This window comes from Ranitomeya variabilis, chromosome 4, assembly GCF_051348905.1.
Source record: "Ranitomeya variabilis isolate aRanVar5 chromosome 4, aRanVar5.hap1, whole genome shotgun sequence".
NCBI classification, from domain to species: domain Eukaryota; kingdom Metazoa; phylum Chordata; class Amphibia; order Anura; family Dendrobatidae; genus Ranitomeya; species Ranitomeya variabilis.
The window spans coordinates 656,236,292-656,257,871 of NC_135235.1; the positions used below are offsets into that span (position 1 = coordinate 656,236,292).

General features: G+C 43.3%; 2 protein-coding genes across 2 annotated transcripts in view; both read left to right on the top strand.

The window, feature by feature from the left end:
• LOC143768177 (uncharacterized) overlaps positions 1 to 21,580 on the top strand; it is a 381,688-nt gene that overhangs the window by 63,659 nt on the left and 296,449 nt on the right. The window lies entirely within an intron of this gene.
• Positions 1,009 to 20,631, top strand: LOC143767477 (uncharacterized). Its single transcript, XM_077255854.1, has 7 exons — positions 1,009 to 1,051; positions 9,672 to 9,818; positions 9,948 to 10,124; positions 10,208 to 10,331; positions 10,411 to 10,508; positions 11,414 to 11,504; positions 18,998 to 20,631. The coding sequence occupies exons 2-7, from the start codon at positions 9,741 to 9,743 to the stop codon at positions 20,176 to 20,178; spliced, it is 1,749 nt and encodes a 582-aa protein (XP_077111969.1). The 5' UTR covers positions 1,009 to 1,051; positions 9,672 to 9,740; the 3' UTR covers positions 20,179 to 20,631.

Below are 21,580 nucleotides of genomic sequence, written 5' to 3' on the forward strand. Positions count from 1 at the left end.
TAAAGGGAATCTTAAATACAGGCGGCAGAATCTGACTAGGAAGAAAGAAATGCTCATATGGAGCTTCAGGAAAATAATGATATTGTGGTCCACAACGCGGACAAAGGGGGTAGTATTGTGATTATGGATCGGGGCAGATACCATGAGGAGTCCTTGAGATTATTGAGTGATGAGATAACATACAAGAAACTATTCGGTGACCCCACCCCCCGTTTTGCAAAAAAACGTAGTCTTTTAGCTAATAAAGGGAAAGCAGTAGGGATCCTAAATAAGAAAGAGTATCATTTTATTTACAACAAAACACCCAGTTTAGCTATATTCTATCACATCCCGAAAATACATAAAGATTCCAAGTGCCCACCAGGGAGACCTATTATATCAGGTATAAATTGCCTAACTGCTAATCTTTCAGAGTATGTGGACACACAGTTACAGAAGTGTGTTCCATCTGCCGAGTGCTGCCGAGTCTCGCATGTTAATTCCCGGCACTCAGGAGCGAAGCGTGCGGCCGCAGAGCAATACATGCAACCGCACGTTTCACCCCTGAGTGCCGGGTATTAACATGTGAGACTTGGCTGTGTTTCGCGCATGTGTGATCCCGGCCTAAGTAAGAGACTGGGAGAGATTTCTACCAAGATGCCCCAAATCTGTAAGAGAGAGCGCGCGTACACACGCGGCTCTGCTCCATACACCTCGTACACACGCGGCTCCGTACACGTCGCACATACGCGGCTCCACTCCATAGACCTCGTACACACGCGGTTCCGCTCTGTACTCCTCGTACACACGCGGTTCCGCTCCGTACACATGCGACTCTGCTCCGTACACCCCATACACACACGGCTCGGCTACATCCACACTGTAACCCCCTCCTGACCCCACACAGAAACTTCCCCTCATCCAGCACCATGACAACCAGCACAGCAGAGTCCTGCATACACTGAGGCCCCTGATCATGTGACCCCCCTGACTCCTCCCCTCCTGTGACCTCATCACGGGTCCTGTGCGCACAGAACAGCCATATATGTGGTGTGCGGCTCTGCAGGTGGAGGTAGGTGCTGGACATTCCCCATTACTGGGCGGGGGCGGGGGCAGTAACCCCTTCAGTACTAATACCGGGTGGTCCGGCTGTGTTGGGGCCCCATGTAATGTGTGTTCTCCCTCAGGTAATCACATATGTTTGGTAAAATCCCCATATTCTGAGGCAGTCGGTCCCCGTCCCCCTCTGGCAGTCATTGCTGAGCATTCTCCTTAGGCCGGGGTCACACTTGTGAGTTCAGCAGGAGTCTCTCACATCAATACCCGGCACTGCCCTGCATGGATTTCTATGCAGCCGCACGCTCTGGCCGGGACTTGATGCGAGAGACTCACATTTAATTCGTAAGTGTGACCCCGGCCTTAGGGTGGGCTTTAAGCGCCATGTGACTATGACCATGTCATCCCCAGTGTTACATCGGCTGATAACAGACAAAGCTCCACCAGGCTGGGCCCCAATTTCAGCAGCTGCTCTCCTTTGTCTTTAACATTGGAAAAAAAATAACGTTAGCAATTATTGTTCATATTTTATACATAAAAAAATGCTATTTTCGTTTTTAGCCCCTTCACTCCTGTTTTCACTTTCTTAGGCTACGTTCACATTTGCGTTGCGTCGGGCACAGGTTCAGCGACGCATGCGTCATGCGCCCCTATATTTAACATGGGGGCGCATGGACATGCGTTGTCTAGCGTTTTGTGACGCATGCGTCATTTTTGGCGCAAGCGTCAGGGAGGAGAGGACGCTGCATGATGCAGTTTTTTTGCGACAAAAATCATGCCAAAAATGGACGCATGCGTCACAAAACGCTGCGTTGTGCATGCGTTTTGCATGCCTTGTGCGTTGTGTTGCCGACGCTGCGCCGCAAAACGCAAATGTGAACGTAGCCTTAACCAGTACACATGTAAGGGTATGTCCCCCCCTCCCTCCCCGTCAGGAATGGCTCAGTATTTTCTCAGGATTTGACACTGGTGAAATCTGCACCAAATCTGCATCTGAGGTCACTAGCAGGTCACCTGCGTTTTTGATATGTTCTTTCATTGCCTGCATTTTTGTCACTTTGAAATAAAGCTATTGAAAGTTTGCTTCTGGGAAGGAAAAAAGCGATTTCCTGTTTGCAGATATATTCGGGTATGTTCCCACGGTCAGTAAACGCTGCAGGTTGGACGCTGGGTACATCTGTAGCATCCAACCTGCAGCGGCCAGATGTTATAGCATAGTGGATGGAATTTCAAGAAATCTCATGCCCACTATGCGATCACCGATGCCCGTGGCTTCCCTGCGGAGACGGACATGTGGTGCGTCTTTCCAGACCGAAGCATGTCTATGTAGCAGAGACGCTTAGTCTCTGCTGCGTAAATTACCCATACACTTTCATTAGATGCGGTAAAACCGCATTATCTTCCTAATCACATGCGTATTCGGAGCGGTAGCGCAGCTTACTGCGCATGTGTACTAATTTACATAATGGTGAATCTTGTGACACAGCCAGAAGTACACGCCACAGGAAGTGGAGGAAAGCAAGGAAGCCCCCTCTTTAATAAATAATTTAAAAAAAGTCATGGGGTCCCCCTATATTTGTTAACCAGCCAGAGTAAAGCAGACTACTGGGACTGGTATTTCAGGCTGGTAGGGATCCAATATCCATGACCCTTACCAGCCTGATAACACCAGGCTGCAGTAGTCTGCTTACCTCGGATGGTTAGCAAAAAAAGTGGGATCACCTTCAAAAGAAATAGTGTGTGGTCCCCCTATATTTGTTAACCAGCCAAGGAAAAAGCAGACCGCTGCAGCCCGGTATTCTCAGGCTGGCAAGGGTCATGGATTATGGCCCTCACCAGCCTAAAAATTTCAACCCGCAGCCGCCCCACAACTGGCACATCCAAAGATTTGCCAATTGTGGCGTTTTACCCGGCTCTTCCCACTTGCCCTGTAATGATGGCAAGCGGGGTAATACTTGTGGGGTTGATGTCACCTTTGTTTTGTCCGGTGACATCATTCCCACGGCTTAGTAATGGAGAAGCGTCTATAAGAAACCTATCCATTACTAATACTATAGTTATATGGTAAGTAAAGACACGGCCAGAATAAAATCCTTTAATTGAAAAAATGACACAGATTCCTTTTAATATTCTAAATTAAACCATACGACCTCCTCTAATTCCCTGAAGCCCTCGATCTCCTGAAAGAGAATTATAATAAAAAAAGCAACAATATCCTTACCTGTCTTCTGAAAAGATATACAGACTGTCTCAGGATGAGTTCAGCTCTGCTACATCTGGATGCATTTGGCTGAACGGTGACATTATGCCACCATCCAGCCTGACACCTAGACACATCGGAGCTTGAGGATGACCATCGGAGATAACTTGGTCTCCGGCGGTCACCTGCACTGCAGTTCTCACGATCAGCTGACCGTGAGAACTGGCAAGTGACTGGAGATAACCCCGGCGGTCACGTGCACTGCAGTTCTCGCGGTCAGCTGAGCTCATCGCAAGAACTGCAGTGGACGCGAAGTTCCAGCTGTGGCACAAGGTAAGGCATTATTTAAATTAGTTCACACGTGTAGTAAGCTGCGTTCGGGCACTACGCATGCGACTATTATTATTATTATACATTTTTATAGCGCTATTTATTCCATTGCGCTTTACATGTGAATTTTGCAATTTTCAAACTTTTAGTTTATAAGCTCTTAAACAAGAAAGTTATACCACATAACATACGGTAGTTAATAAATAACATTTCCCTCATGTCAACTTGACATCACCCCACTTTTGAAACATTATTTTTTCGGTTAGGAAATTATAAGGGTTAAAAGTTGACCAGCGCTTTCTCATTTTTTCCATCAAAATTTACAAAACCAATTTTTTTCTGGACCACAACACATTTGAAGTGACTGTGAGGGGCCTATATGACAGAAAATACCCAAAAGTGACACCATTCTAAAAACCGCACCCCTTAAAATGCTCAAAACTACATTCAATGAGTTTATTAACCCTTCAGGTGCTTCACATGAATTAAAACAATGAAATAAAAGACGGAAAACATTAAAATTTTACTTTTTCCCATCAAAATGTTGACTCAGTCCTAAAATTTTCATTTTCACAAGTTTAACAGGAGAAAATGGTCCCTACAATTTGTTGTGCAATTTCTCCTGAGTGCGCCAATACCCCATATATGGTGGAAAACTACTGTTTGGGAGCAAGGCCATGTCGTGTTTTCAGAGCACTAATGTGCCTAAACAGTGGAAACCCCAACAAGTGACCCTGTCTTGGAAATTCTATCCCTCTAGGAACGTATTTAAATGTGTCGTGAGCACCTTGAACACACACGTGCTTCACAGTATTTTATAACTGTGAGTCCTGAAAATGAAAAAATAAATTTTTCCCTTAAAAATATTGGTTTTGTCCTAAATCTTTTTTAAAAAAAAAGAGAAAATGGACCATATAATTTTTGGTGCCATTTCTCCGGAGTACACTGATATTCCATATGTAGGGGAATACTACTTTTGAGGCACAGTGCAAAGCTCAGAAGGGAAGAAGTGTCTTGTCGGAGTTCAGATTTTGCTGGAATGGTTTGAGGATTTCATGTCACTTTGGCAGATCCCCTGAGGTGCCACAACAGAAACCCCTCACAAGTGACCTCATTTTACAAACTATACCCCCCTATTGAATACATTTAGAGGTGCAGTGAGTAGGTTGGCACCACATGTGAATTTTATACCATTGGGCAGTGAAGAAAGAATAATAACATTTTTTAACGCTGAAATGTTGTTTTTGCTCCAAGTTTTTAATGTTTATAAGGGCTAATAGGAACAAATGGACCTCAGTTTGTTGTGCAATTTCTCCTGAGTGTGCCAATACTCTACGTGTAATTGTAAAATACTTTTCAGTCACAGTGCAAAGCTCAGAAGTGAGGGAACGCCATATTGCTGTGCATATTTTACTATTATGATTTGCCGGTGCCTTAAATTGTGAGACAGTTTTATAAATCAGTCTTTATTTACTTGGTGATGTTACCAAGTTTTTTTTTTTAAATAAATTTACCTTTCTCTTTTGTGTTATTGCGGGACACAGGACCATGGTGTATGCTGCTGGCGCTAGCAGGCTGACACTAAGTGAATATAAAAAAAGATTAGCTCCTCCTCTGCAGTATACACCCAGGCAGGAGGGCTCCAGAGACCACCCGAGTATATTCGCTCATCACTAATCATCACATTTTGAGAGATATAATTTTTCCTGTGGACAGCGCTCAGAGCAGGTCATCAATTCTGCTACATACAGGCGATCTGATCATCGCCTATATCTAGCAGAGCCGATCGGGTTATGGCAGCTTCTAGACTCCCATAAAAACTACTGAAGCATGCCAAAAGTAAAAAAAAAATAAAAAAATGGTTTAAAAAAATAAAATAAAAGTTTAATCACCCCCCTTTTGCCCCATTTAAAATAAAGCAATAAAAAAAATTAAACATACACCTATTTGTTATTGCTGCATTCAGAATCACCTGATCTATCAATATAAAAAAATAACTCAGTTGCTAAACGGCATAACGAGAAAAGAAGTAAAAACTTCAGAATTACTTTTTTTTTTTTTGGTCGCCGCAATATTGCATTAAAATGCAATAACGGGCAATCAAAAGATTGTATCCACACCAAAATGGTATCATTAAAAACGTCAGCTCGGCACGCAAAAAATAAGCCCTCACTCAACCCGAGATCACTAAAAAAAATGGAGACGCTACGAGTCTTGGAAAATTACGCAAAATTTTTTTTTTTAACAAACTTTGGATTTTCTTTTTCACTACTTCAGAGAAAAGAAACCTAGACATGTTTGGTGCCTATGAGCTCGTAATGACCTGGAGAATCATAATGAAAGGCCAGTTTAAAGAAAAAAAAAGTTGTGGATTTGAAATCTTTCTTGCAATTTCACCGCCCTAGGATGTTTTCCCCCCATTTTTCAGTACACTATATGGTAAAACCAATGGAGTCATTTAAAACTACAACTTGGCCTACAAAAAACAAGCCCTCACATGGCCATATTGATCGAAGATAAAAAAAAAAGTTATGGCTCTGGGAAGAAAGGGAGCTAAAAACAGAAACACAAAAATGAAAAATGGCTCCGTCAAGAAGGGGTTAATTTTGATGATTATGGCTTACAGCAATAACCCAAAAGTCATTATCTCATGTTTGTTTGTTTGTTTTTTTAAGTTTGTTTCAGGACGATGGTCTTCACGTGGATTACCAGTATAATAAAATATTACAACACCCTGTGTCTTTATTTCATTAAAGGACTTTGTAATAATGTGTGTGTGTGTTTTATTAACCATTTAGTACTATTGGATTAATAATGGATAGGTGTCATAATTGATGCCTCTCCATTATTAATCTGGCTTAATGTCACCTTACAATAGCAAGGTGACATTAACCCTTCATTACCCCATATCGCACCACTACAAGGGAGTGGGAACAGAGTGGCCAAGTGCCAGAATAGGCGCATCTTCCAGATGTGACTTTTCTGGGGTGGCTGGGGGCAGATGTTTGTAGCCGGGGGGGCCAATAACCATGGACCCTCTCTAGGCTATTAATATCTGCCCTCAGTCACTGACTTTACCACTCTGGTGGAGAAAATTGCGCGGGAGCCCACGCCAATTTTTTCTGCCATTTAACCCTTTATTTTACAAGCTACAGCGCCCAAATTTTGCACATACACTACTAGCATTAGTAGTGTGGAATATGCAAAAAAAAAAGGGGATATTAGATGGTTTACTGTATGTAAACCATGTCTCATATCCTGTCGGGTTTGGGAAGGAGAAATGAAAAGCCGGCAATTGAATTACCGGCTTTTCACATAGCTCGCGCTGAATTAAATATAAATACAGTGTATATATATATATATATATATGTGTGTGTGTGTCTCAATGACATGTGTGTGTATGTATATATATATATATATATATATATATATATATATATATATATATATATATATATATAGATATAGATACTGTATATATGTTTTAAATAACATTTGAGCACATAAATCCATTCGATGTTGGTTTTGCAAGCCTGCGAGAAAATATCGCAGTACGGATGCCATACGGATTACATACGGAGGATGCCATGCGCAAAATACGCTGACACACCCTGCCTACGGATGACATACGAATCACTATTTTGGGGACTTTTCTGCGTATTACGGCCGTAAAAAACGGACCGTATTTACATACGCTGAGTGTGAGGCCGGCCTGATACTGTTGTTTTTAAACCAGGTATTGGTACTTTTGGCAGTGTGGACAGGTGCCAAGTCCTGCTTGAGAATGAAATTTCCATCTCCAAAAAGCTTGTTGGCAGAGGGAAGCATGAAGTGCTCTAAAATTTCCTGGTAGACGTCTGCGCTGACTTTGGTCTTGATAAAACACAATGGACTTAAGGTACCTTCACACTAAACGATATCGCTAGCGATCCGTGACGTTGCAGCGTCCTGGCTAGCGATATCGTTGAGTTTGACAGGCAGCAGCGATCAGGATCCTTCTGTGCCATCGTTGGTCGGAGCAGAAAGGCCAGAACTTTATTTTGTCGCTGGATCTCCCGCAGACATCGCTGAATCGGTGTGTGTGACACCGATTCAGCGATGTCTTCACTGGTAACCAGGGTAAACATCGGGTTACTAAGCGCAGGGCCGCGCTTAGTAACCCGATGTTTACCCTGGTTACCACCGTAAATGTAAAAAAAACCAAACAGTACATACTCACATTCCGGTGTCCGTCAGGTCCCTCGCCGTCTGCTTCCCGCACTGACTGTGAGTGCCGGCCGGCGATCGGCATCGCTGCAGCGTCGCTTAATGTGAAGGTACCTTTACACCAGCAGATGGCATGGCTCCCCAAACCATCACTGATTGTGGAAACTTCACACTAGACCTGAAGCAGTTTGGATTGTGTGCCTTTCCACTCTTCCTCCAGACTATTAGACCTTGATTTCCAAATGAAATGCAAAATTTACATTCATCTGAAAACAACAACTTGGACCACTGAGCAACAATCCAGTTCTTTTTCCCCTTGGCCCAGGTAAGATGTTTCTGGTAAGATGTTTCTGGTGTTGTCTATTGGTCATGAGTGGCTTGCTACAAGGAATGTGACACTTGCAGCCCATGTCCTGGATACAACTGTGTGTGGTGGCTCTTGAAGCAATGACTCCAGCAGCTGTCCACTCCTTGTGAATTTCCCCCAGGTTTTTGAATGGCCCTTTCTTGACAATCCTTTCAAAGCTGTGGTTATCCTGATTGCTTGTGCACCTTTTTCTACCAAACTTTTTCCTTCCACTCAACCTTCTATTAATATGCTTGGATACAGCACTCTGTGAACAGCTGGCTTGTTTAGGAATGACCATTTGTGACTTATCCTCCTTGTGGAGTGTGTCAATGACTGTCTTCTGGATATATGTCAAGTCATCAGTCTTCCCCATGATTGTGGAGCCTACTGAAACAGATTAAGTGACCTTTTTAAACGCTTAGGAAGCCTTTGCAGGTGTTTTTTGTGAAATTATTCTATTTTACAGAGATAATGACTTTTGGGTTTTCATTGGCTGTAAGCCATAATCATCAACATTAACAGAAAGAAACACTTGAAATAGATCACTCTGTTTGTAATGACTCTATATAATATATGAGTTTCACTTTTTATATTGAAGAACTGAACTAAATTAACTTTTTGATGATGTTCTAATTTAGTGAGAAGCACTTGTAGTTTATTGGGTTAAACTTGTTTTTCTTTGTAATATTATGCCGCTCTTCTGATTGTTGCCTTCACTAGCAAGATATATTGAGCAGCAGCGATATATTTCTTCCCTTCTGCACGCTCCTGCGCTGGTCCTCTACTCATAGTAGGCAGGGCATGCTCAGATTAAGAAAGAGATCAATAAACTGGAGATGCAGGCGGTGCCATTTTCTTGGGAAAATACTGTTTTTTTGGGGACCACAGCAATTACTACGCTGGTGTGATATTTAAGATAGGAGACCCATCACTGATGGAGAATAGGAGGATGACTAAGGTACTAGAGCACCAAGAAATGACCCAGCCCACAGTCCACCCCGGTGCACGCAGATATGATCACAGGAGAACTTCAAACACTGATTAAACAAAAACCACAAAACGGATTTCTTCATCACAGGTATCAGTTTAATCAGTATTATACCACCAATATGACCATGTCTGTACTTTACTTTGCAAAACCTGATGAAAGGTTCTCTTTCAGATATAAATTATTGGACGATGAATTTTTTTATTTCAACAAATATTTAACATTTGTTAAATATTAACACCATTGGCGCGATTCATCAAAGCCATTACGCCAGAATAAATTCATAAATCGCTTTGAAAAGTTGCACAATTTTTACAAATTGTGGAGTTTTGGTGGGTTTTACATAAGGTTTTTAAAATACCAAAATGTGCAGAGCTGGGGTAGAATAAGGGCTCGCTGGTGGGGTTCTAATGCAACTTATGTTTCAGCCCATACAAGAAGAACAAACACAACATCTACACATTGTATCTCCTTATATGTCTCCCCTTATTAGCTCGAGTATTTTTTTATTATTACACTAGAATCTTCATAATATTACATCGGCTCACCTTCTTCTAATTCAGATTCCTACAATATCAGATCAACTCATTGGAGATCTTTATTAGAGAATTTTGCAGATTGACCTCACAAGGATGAACACTGACAAAAACAAGATGGTGGAGAAAATATTATACATCACCCTAGAGATCCTCTTCCGGCTTACTGGAGAGGTGAGAGATTCTGATGATGTCACATTACATCATTCTTATCTATGGGAATAACAGATGGACAGAACTGGAGAGGTGAGGACTCTGGAAATGTCTGTAGTGAGATTTATTAATGTGTCTCTCCATAACCAGGATTACACAGTAGTGAAGACCTCTAGTGACCACTGTCAGGACCCTGTATCTGAGGGACGGGGAAGACCCCTTAGCCCAATCACAGGGCCTCCACCTCACCCCTTGATACATAAAGACATCAATGACCAGAAGATCCTAGAACTCACCTACAAGATGATTGAGCTGCTGACTGGAGAGGTGACACTGCTGGGAATGCTGGGACATTTTTCAGTAACGCTATGAAGGGCTCGGGGGGATGATGGTATCATTGTATGTGTCAGGTTCCTATAAGGTTTCAGGATGTCGCCATCTATTTCTCCATGGAGGAGTGGGAGTATTTAGAAGGACACAAAGATCTGTACAAGGGCATCATGATGGAGGTTCCCCAGCCCCTCACATCACCAGGTAATAGGATTAAATACACACAGCCTATAACTATCTGTATGTAAAGAATGAATTCTATCCCTGTATGTGTTTCCTCCAGTTTTATCCAGTAAGAAGACAACACCAGAGAGATGTCCCCGTCCTCTTCTTCCACAGGACTGTAAACAAGATGATCCCATTGTTCCTCAGGATCATCAGGTAGATGGAGAGAAGGGGTCATGAGATCTCCCCTGTGAAGTGTAGATGGCTGTGAAGGTCTTGGGGTACCGTCACACTAAGCGACGCTGCAGCGATAGCGACAGCAATGCCGATCGCTGCAGCGTCGCTGTGTGGTCGCTGGAGAGCTGTCACACAGACCGCTCTCCAGCGACCAGCGATGCCGAGGTCCCCGGGTAACCAGGGTAAACATCGGGTTGCTAAGCGCAGGGCCGCGCTTAGTAACCCGATGTTTACCCTGGTTACCAGCGTAAAAGTTAAAAAAACAAACAGTACATGCTCACCTGCGCGTCCCCCAGCCTCTGCATCCTGACGCTGACTGAGCTCCGGCCCTAACAGCAGAGCGGTGACGTCACCGCTGTTGCTTTCACTTTCAGTTTAGGGCCGGCGCTTTAGTGTCAGGAAGCAGAGGCTGGGGGACGCGCAGGTGAGTATGTACTGTTTGTTTTTTTAACTTTTACGCTGGTAACCAGGGTAAACATCGGGTTACTAAGCGCGGCCCTGCGCTTAGTAACCCGATGTTTACCCTGGTTACCAGTGTAAAATATCGCTGGTATCGTCGCTTTTGCTGTCAAACACGGCGATACACGGCGACCTAGCGACCAAATAATGTGCAGACCTTCTAGCAGCGACCAGCAATTTCACAGCGGGATCCAGATCGCTGCTGCGTGTCAAATACAGCGATATCGCCATCCAGGTCGCTGCAACGTCACGGATTGCTGGCGATATCGCCTAGTGTGACGGTACCTTTGTGCTCAGTCTTGTTTTATCCACCAGTATTATATGTTTTATACTTATGTAATGAGATCGGTGGAGATGGCAGGATTAGAGATGATCATAGATGTGACTTCTCCATCTGTCTGTGACTTATACAATATTTGTTTCAGGGTAAAGATCTGACCCATATTAATACTACAGAGACATATGTGAGGGGTGATGAGCGATTTACAGAGGAGATTCCTATAGATGACTACCCAGGTGAGTAGTAACCACTAAATATAGAGAAATTGCAGATTATTCTCAGTCACTATATGTGGCTGCTTTATTGTAAGTGTAGCTCGTCCATATCACAATCGAGCAGTTACCATTCTCTTGCTATACCAAAATTACTTTGGGCATTAGAATTCCTTCTGTTGGAGTGAGACCTGTCCCGGCCAGAGCTTACAGCCTGGGGAATGCACCCTATTACCTGGAATTAGAAGATGCTGATCCTTACCTTCCCAGATATCTAAACTGCAAAGCCAAATTACATCGTACATAGAACTTGCTGACAACATAGATAATCATGTGAAGAAAAATATAATCTGTACGGTGGGCCTTGCATTTATGAGGAGACATCAGTCCAAGTCCTTTTTAATTATGTGCTCAAATATAAATAGTAGACACACAAACCTAAGAAATACAATACAATTGTCTTGTTTCTCCTTTCTTTTTCTATTTAAATGCTTCCTCCTCACCTCTCCCCTCCCCCATTCAGAGGAGAGAAAAGAAGAGAAAATCCTTCCGTCAATAATTGTTGCCCATGTTTCCAAAACTCTTTGCCTCTACTTATCGCAGCAATTAATTTATTGTGACGTGTAAGTTGACCCAAGTTGTTGTTAAAATATAATATTTTTTCAAAGTTATGTAGTCTTCAAAATTAATTCCCCAGATAATGACTGTGAAGTGATTAGATCCTTAGTAGGACAATCCATCTTGACTCCTATAAAAAAGTGAAATGACAAAACAATATTCAGCAACAAATGTGATAACCGGTTCCCAAAATTCCCTTACTCCTTCAGTCCCAGTACATATGAGATAGATCGGCCGCCTCTGAGTTACACTTGGGATGTTTAGAATATTTAATACATCCGATCTTCTGCATAAAAGCCGGGGATGATGCAAACTGTGAATAACCATAAATTGGAACATTCTCTCATGTGACGTAGAGAAGAACATTAGCAGAATTTACAAATATTTCCCATTGTGTAAGATAAATCCAAGATCTGATTCCCAGAATTTATTCTCTTCTGACAGTCGATTAATTTATTGTTTTTGTAGGGAGCAAATTCTGCCTTTACAGATTTCAGTTGACAATAAATAATCCATGAAAGGATATGTTCCCACCAAAACAAAAAGTCGGGGTGAAGACTGAATTGAACGTCTTATCTGCATATAAGGAAATAAATCTGATTCCTCTAATCCTACTATAACAAACTAGCTGTTTCCAGCCAGCTAACGCTCGGCATGCTCATTGCTATCTAATTAACGCTGCTAGTGATTAAACTAAAGTAAATAATGACCACATTCAATAGCGCTTACGCTGGTGGTAAATTAACTTAAAATGAAGTTAATAACAATAATAATTAAAAATCAGAATAATACTAATACATTTTATTCACAGTGTAAAATCAAAAGCAAACTGGATTTGTGTGGTAATGTGTGAGGACGGAGCCTCGTGTGGTAATGTGGGGGGCCGGGATTATGTGTGGTAATATGGTGGGGGAGTGGGATTATGTGTGGTAATGTGATGGGGGCGGGATTGTGTGGTAATGTGGTGGGGGGCGGGATTATGTGTGGTAATGTGGTGGGGGAAGGGACTATGTGTGGTAATGTGGTGGGGGGGCAGGATTATGTGTGGTAATGTGGTGGGGGGCGGGATTGTGTGTGGTAATGGGGTGGGGGATGGGATTGTGTGTGGTAATGGGGTGGGGGGGCTGGATTGTGTGTGGTAATGGGGTGGGGGATGGGATTGTGTGTGGTAATGGGGTGGGGGGGCTGGATTGTGTGGTAATGTGGGGGGGCGGGATTGTGTGTGGTAATGGGGAGGGGGGGCGGGATTGTGTGTGGTAATGGGGAGGGGGGGCGGTATTGTGTGTGGTAATATTGTGTGTGGTAATATTGTGTGTGGTAATGGGGCAGGGGGGCGGGATTGTGTGTGGTAATGGGGCGGGGGGGCGAGATTGTGTGGTAATGGTGCATGGGGCGGGATTGTGTGTGGTAATGAAATGGGGAGGCGGGATTGTGTGGTAATGAAGTGGGGAGGCGGGATTGTGTGTGGTAATGTGGTGGGGGTGGGATTGTGTGTGGTAATGGGGCGGGATTGTGTGGTAATGGGGTGGGGGGTGGGATTGTGTGTGGTAATGGGGTGGGGGGCGGGATTGTGTGTGATAATTGGGTGGGGGGCGGGATTGTGTGTGGTAATGTGGTGGGGGGGCGGGATTGTGTGTGGTAATGTGGTGGGGGGGCGGGATTGTGTGTGGTAATATTGTGTGTGGTAATGGGGCGGGATTGTGTGTGGTAATATTGTGTGTGGTAATGGGGAGGGGGCGGGATTGTGTGTAGTAATGGGGAGGGGGCGGGATTGTGTGTGGTAATGCGGCGGGGGGGCGGGATTGTGTGTGGTAATATTGTGTGTGGTAATGGGGCGGGGGCGGGATTGTGTGTGGTAATGGGGCGGGGGGTGGGATTGTGTGTGGTAATGGGGCGGGGGGTGGGATTGTGTGTGGTAATGGGGCGAGGGGGCGGGATTGTGTGTGGTAATGGGGCGAGGGGGCGGGATTGTGTGTGGTAATGGGGCGGGGAGGCGGGATTGTGAGGAGGGATTGTGTGTGGTAATGTGGTGGGGGGCGGGATTGTGTGTGGTAATGGAGCGGGATTGTGTGTGGTAATTATTGTGTGTGGTAATGGGGCGGGGGCGGGATTGTGTGTGGTAATGGGGCGGGGGGGCGGGATTGTGTGTGGTGATGTGGGGGGGCGGAGCTACTGTGCAGGGGGTGGGATTAGAGAGTAATCACAATGCCTCTTAGATGTTAATAGAGTGATCTATATATATATATATATGTGTCCATAATTATTTCCCATTTTTATCCAAAGTTCGGCAGTGTAATAAACGAGGAAGATTAGTATTATCCCACAGGGGGCACATGGAGGCAGCCAAAATTTTTTAAATCCTCATGAAATTTAGTTAGCAAAACAAAAAAAGAACAGTAATTAAAGGGAACCTGTCACCAGATTTTCCTCATATAAAGTACGGCCACCACCATTAGGGCCTCATACAGCATACTAAAATGATGTTAAAAACAAAGTCCCAAATGCACTCTGGAGATCCCAAGAAAAGACCTTTAACTATATTCACAGTCAGCTTGGTCCCATCCAATGGGTGTTTCTGGTCTTGATCCAGTGCCTCCTCTCTTGATTTGGCGCCACCTCTCTTATGATCACTCTTCTCTTTCCTCGCTTCATGAGAGTCATACAACCTATGTCTCCCACAAAGTGTCCCCACCTGCACAGACGCGCTCCTCTGTCCTGCCGAGGGCAGAGAAAATTATAATACGCTTGCGCAGGGAAAAGCCAAAGAGTGCCGATGACCCGACAGTAAAGCCGATGCGTTCACCTTACAGCACTTTACTCTGCCCACGGCTGGGTTGAGAGGAGTGAGACAGCGCAAGAGCAGTATGGAGACACTGTGGATGACATAGGACATGTCCTCCACATGAAACAGGGAAGGAGAACGGCGATCTTAAGGACATAAGGCACCAGATCAATACAAGAGACACCACAGAGAAGTTAAAAGTCCTCTACCATTTCCACCCTCTAGTGTTGCTCTCTGCCTTCATTTTGCCCTGTCAAATGGTCCCAGGCCGACGCCTCTCTGTGTAGAGGTCCCACAGCCATCAGTCATCCTGTTCTCCATCTGCAATAATATAGCATTCCTGGTTGTGACGCTGCTTCCCTCCAAGGTGGGCTCTCGGCATTACCAGCTGGGAGACCTGAGACATGCCTGGGTTATGTTTCATGGTTGGTTGCCTCTTGTAATAGCCTCCGATCTTAAGTTGTTTTCTTTGTTTTGCTGCTCAGGGCCTCATGTTTGAACTTTTTTGACATTATAGTGTCCTACTTTTAGAATCTATATTCACCAATAAACCCTAACCGATTAATATCAGGGGGTAGGTGGATAGACTGCACAAAAGCACGGTGGATAGTTTATATATAATTGATTATCATTAAAGGTATGTTTTGTTCAATTTGGTGGGATATTAAATTTGGCCCCTAGGGTGCTTTAAAGGGAACCTGTCACCTGAATTTGGCGGGCCCTGTTTTCGGTCCGATGGGCGATGTTTTCTATTCTTTCATGCACCCCTTCCTTTCCTGCTGGCCGCAATATTGTCTTGCATTTGATTCGGTTTCCTCCATAGTACACGCGTGCGCAAGGCAATCTTATGCATTGCCCAACTGCGGGCAAAGCCGAAAAGCATTAGTGTGCATGCGCTGGTGCACTATGTCCCGGAACACAGCGAAATACTTCCAGGACATAGTGCGCCGGCGCATGCGCACTAAGGCTGGGTTCACATTGCGTTAATGATGTCCGTTACTACGTTACACCGCGGCATAAACGCGGTGTAACGTAGTCCGTTACTGCCGCCATTGACTGCAATGTCGGACGCATCGCTAGTGCACGCCCACTATGTGCGTGCGCTAGGGATGTGCCATCATTGAGTGACGAACCCTGAGACGCGGGCTGCAGCGTTTCCGGGTCCGTCACTGCTAGCGCAGATAGAGCTTGCAGATGCTCTATCTGCGCTAGCGCGATGTAAACGTCGGCACTTGCGTTAACAGCAGCCCATTAGCGTATGTGCTGAACAGGCTGCTGCTAACGCAGTGTGAACCTAGCTTTATGCTTTTCGGCTTTGCCCGCAGTTGGGCAAAGCATACTGTGCGTGCGCAAGGCAAGATTGCCTTGCGCAAGCGTGTACTAAGGACGAAACCGAATCAAATGCAAGACAATATTGCGGCCAGTGGGAAAGGAAGGGGTGCATGAAAGAACAGAAAACACTGCCCATCGGACCGTAAACAGAGCCCGCCAAATTCAGGTGACATGTTCCCTTTAACAGTGATACGCTCATGCCTCTGTCCTCATGCCTCACACCTTATTAATCTGAACCTCGATTTAGCTTCATTTTCCTCATTTTATTGGAGTCTGCCCTTAATTACTAAACTCTGGATCTATTTTACAGTTTATGGTTGAAGGGAAACATATGTCTATCGAGTCCATCCTAGAACATGACATAATATTGATCCAGGGAGAGGATTTAAACCCCCATGAAGCCGATGCTAATTTCCCCATGTTAGGGAAATAGATCCTTCCCAACTCCACATATGGCAATCGGACTAGTTACGGGATCAACGTTTCATCAGAGAATCTAGTGCCCATAACCTGTAATATATGGTATTTGTCAAGAAAGGCGCCCACGCCCTCCTTGTGCTTTGTTGAGAATCAAACATTACAGCATAATGTTACAGTAGAGAATCCATAGTCTCACTGCTCTGACAGTAGAGTGGTCCTTTGTGATTGTGAAATTATTTTTTTTTTCCTCTAGACGTAGAGTTTGACCCCTTGTTGCTGTTGCAGACTAGGTGTAAAAGATCATTGGGAAGATCTCTTGCTGTTCCCTCATATATTTGCTCATTGTAGCAGACTTGCTTTTAGGCTTTTTTTTTCCAAGCTGAGTGAGCCCAAGTTTTGGTAACCGGTCCAGATTACCAAGAAAAAAAATGTTTTGCATATGTCCGCACAAGTCTCTTGTATAGGTAGGTGCACATTCAAACCATTGTCTTGGGGCTATAGTTCAGCCCTGGTTATGCAGTCTGTCTCTTGTGGGAATAATTATTTCTAAGAGCTCTCTGAGCTGCCAGATGGTAGTTGTATATTTCTTTAGGTTCAACGGTGGTCCAGCTCCTGACTTAAGGCCTAGGGATTTATTGATTTAGAATAGATGTCAGTGGGCTTCTGGGTGTGTAATGTATGAACTTCCCAATGCTGTGCCCATTTTTGCTTTTTTGCTCATGTTTATTGTATTTGTCTATATTTTCCCCTTTTCACATGTAAAGCGCCATGGAATAAATGGCGCTATAAAAATGTATAATAATGATAAGAAGAAGAATTTATCTATATCCTAAAGGTTATTGGATTAGTCTTTCGGCAATCCAGGACCTCTGTCCTACAGGACTCATTGTGGTATGGTAAGCTGGTCTGTACCCAGGGATTAGGTCACCATCCTTTTCTGTGCAATAAGAGGTGTTGAATGTCTATTCTATGGCTGTTGTGTTTATATCATATATATGGTGTTGTGGTACAACAGTGGGGTGTTGCACTCTATTCCGGTTCTGGTGTATAATTCATCTACCTCATTTGTTCTGAATATTTGGCATTATACATATATCAGACACTCACTACGGTAATGTATCTTTCCAAAGATCTGATCCTAATCTAATCTGTTCCATCAGGGCTTTGCTATTTCGGGCTATTATGGATGTAAAACTGAGCATATTGTTCCTGGTTAGGGAGTGGAGAGCAGCGAATATTCATTCCATTAAATAGCGGGCACACGTGATCGCCCACCCGCTGCAGTTGCTGGCTGCTACGGCTACTGTGCCTGCTATTAAAGATCACACCCATAGTACCGGGCGTGGGGAGCGGTGAGTATTCTGTTAGCTGTCCTCTGCTTTCAAGCAGCGCATGACATCATTGCCATGCGCTGCTTGCAAGCATAAATCAGTTGGTGGCATCAGAACAGAATGCTGCGAGGTAGCGAAAGGAAGGGGATTAGAATGTTTTTTTATTTTTTTTTTAATGTTTTTCTGATGGGGGGCCATGCATACCAGAATAGGGATATGGGCCATTCATACCAGGATGGGGAGGAGGGGGCCATGTATACCAGGATAGGGATAAGGGGGCCATGCATACCAGGATGAGGAGGAGGGGACCATGTACATCAGGATGGGGAGGAGGGGGCCATGCATACCAAGATGGGGAGGAGGGGCCATGCATACCAGGATGGGGAGGAGGGGGCTTTGTATACCAGGAAAGGCATAAGAGGGTCATGCATACCAGGATGGGGATGAGGGGGCCATGCATACCAGGATGGGGATGAGGGGGGCCATGCATACCAGTAAAGGGATGAGGAGACCATGTATACCAGGATAGGGATGAGAGAGCCATGCATACCAGGATGGGAATGAGGGGACCATGTATGCCAGGATGGTGATGAGGGGGTCATGTGTAACTAGATTGGGAACAAATACCAGGATGGGGGAAATTGGTACAGAATTCACCACATTTTTTGTTTCAATTTTTTTTTCTATTTTCCTCCTCTAAAACCTAGGTGCGTTATGTAAAAAAATTCTGAATTGTGCAAAAAAATGTTTTCCTTTTGTGTTGGCATTTTCCGAGTCCTATTTATCTGCTAAATGTATTGGTATCATTTTGGCCTACATAATATGTTTTGCTGGTGTATTATTCCAGTACTTCGGAGGCAGAACGAACAATTAGGATTCAACATCATGCTCTCCTCGCTCGTGCTCTGAGATCTAATGTTTGTCAACTGGTTTTATCTACATGACTTGTAATTTCTATCTATATTTTAGAAATTTTATAAAAATATATTTTTAAGGATATTTTATTCAAAAATAATGAACTTTATTCTTGGCAGATGATTGTACCAGGAGATCAGAGGGACAAGTGACATCTGCAAATTTTAAATCAGATGACCTTGAGATCGCACAAGATATAAGTGAAGTGAATGCCATTACTTCAGATATTCCATCATCCCTTCACAGCAAAGATCCATCATCTGATTCTTTTAAACAGGTTCAATCTTCTGATTCATCACAGACTATTAAAAAAAATAAAAGACACAAAGGAGGCAATAAAAGTCAAACTGCTCTTACAGCAAATAAGACATCAAGTGCAGAAAATAGGAATAATTTTTACCTCAAAATGTCATTTGTTACTCAGAAAAATTTTCATACAAAGGAGAAAAGATTTTCTTGTTCACAATGTGGGAAATATTTAAACCTGAAATCAGAGCTTGTTAGACATGAGAGAGTTCAAACAGAGGAGAAATCATATTCATGTTCAGAATGTAGGAAGTATTATACAGCTAACTCAAGTCTTGTTACACACCAGAAAACTCACACAGAAAAGAAGCTCTTTTCATGTTCAGAATGCGGGAAATGTTATGCACAAAAATCACAGCTTGTTATTCATCAGAAAATTCACACAGGGGAGAAACCTTTTTCATGTTCAGAATGCGGTAAATGTTTTGCAGATAAATCAAATTTAGTTAGACATCAGAAACTTCACACAGGGGAGAAGCCATACTCATGTTCAGAATGTGGGAAATGTTTTAGTCAGAAATCAATTTTAGTTGTCCATCAGAGAACTCACACAGGAGAGAAACGTTTTTCATGTTCAGAATGTGGAAAATATTTTTCAGGGAAATCATATCTTGTTGTTCATCAGAAAATTCACACAGGAGAGAAACGTTTTTCATGTTCAGAATGCGGGAAATGTTTTGCAGCTAAATCAAATGTTATTAGACATCAGAAACTTCACACAGGGGACAAGCCCTTTTCATGTTCAGAATGTGGGAAATGTTTTAATCAGAAATCAAGTTTAGTTGTCCATCAGAGAACTCACACAGGGGAAACACCTTTTTCATGTTTAAAATGTGGAAAAAGTTTTAATCAGAAATCACATTTAGTTGCCCATCAGAGAACTCACACAGGGCAGAAACCTTTTTCGTGTTCAGAATGTGGGAAATGCTTTGCAAAGAAAACTAGTCTTGTTAAGCATCAGAAACTTCACATAAGAGAGAAGCCATATTCATGATTACAATGTGGGAAATATTTTAAACAAAAATCACTTTTGCTTGTCAATCAAAAAACTCACACAGGGAGAAAATATATATTTAGACAAACTGTACAAGAAAACACATAACGGAGACAAACAAAATAACGACAATGAAGTAAATGAGAAAGAAAAGCAATATATAACTTATATTAAAATATATACAGTTCCTAACATACACCTCTTATCTAAAAAACAAATATAACATTAGCATTACATATTTCATATTGTTACATATTTATATATTCACTATATGGTCAAGAGTATTGCAACCTCCTCCACTGCCTCCCACCAAAAAAACCCCACACATTTCATCCTTTTTTCCTAATCTTATGATCTACGATTCATTACAGTTTATTTAAATCCACAATCTCTGTCTGAAGAAATGTCTTGTATGTAAATTACAATAATAAACATGTTCATGTTGCAAGTTACTCTTTGCATCTTCAATCCATTCCTTCTTTGTAGGATCATCTGATGGGAGCCATTTATTTAAAAGCACTTTCTTTGCCAAGTATAAGTATTTTTTCAACATCATTGGGAACTGATTATTTTTCTTTTCCCCATACACATATTATTGGGTTAAGAAGATTCGATTTTAAAGGCCTCCTCAATTGTCTCAATAACCTGATCACAAAAATGTAAACTTTATAGCATAAACTTAACATATGATGGTGTTACATATTAAGTCAAATCAAATTATTAATTTCCAGTCTCAACTCTGTACTTTGTACATTGCTTCACCCCAGTGGAAGGTTTTGCTGACGTTACCCTCTCCACTCAGGGGGGGGTCTATGTCCAGGAGCTAATTACAAATAGAAAGGACTGGCATGGCCTAGCACTCGATGTGAGCGGACGGCTCCTGTGACCTCTCTGCTGCATTGCTTCATTTATCCTGTTCAAAGTCCCTCTGGAGTGCTGATAACGATCTGTGCTGGTGGGGAGTGGAGGCAGACCTCCGTCACTCTGTGCTGTGGTGACCCGAGGTCATGGTGAGGAGACGCCAGCCGGAAGTGAGGACAGGAGCTGGGAGCCGAGTTGAAGATGGCGCCGGAAGCATGGAGGCAGCTGAGAAGGCAGACGCTGCAAATGCCTTCTACGCACGATGACTGGAGATTTGGAGAAGTTTGCGAGGCTGGAAGGAGCAGCAGAGGTGATGGCTGAAGGGGGAGAGGGGGAGACCGAGGAGAAGGAAGACTGAGAGGCTGATCTGGTAAAGGAGGGGTTAATGGATGAGAATGAATGGCGGGAAAAAGAGTGTGTGGAGCAGGAAGACACTGAGGAGCCTGCTATAGGGGAGCCTACATTGAAGGATGTATATGACTTGGTTAGATTCTGTACACTAACAGCCCTTAAAGAGAGTGGATGGGGCTAAAGAAGAAAG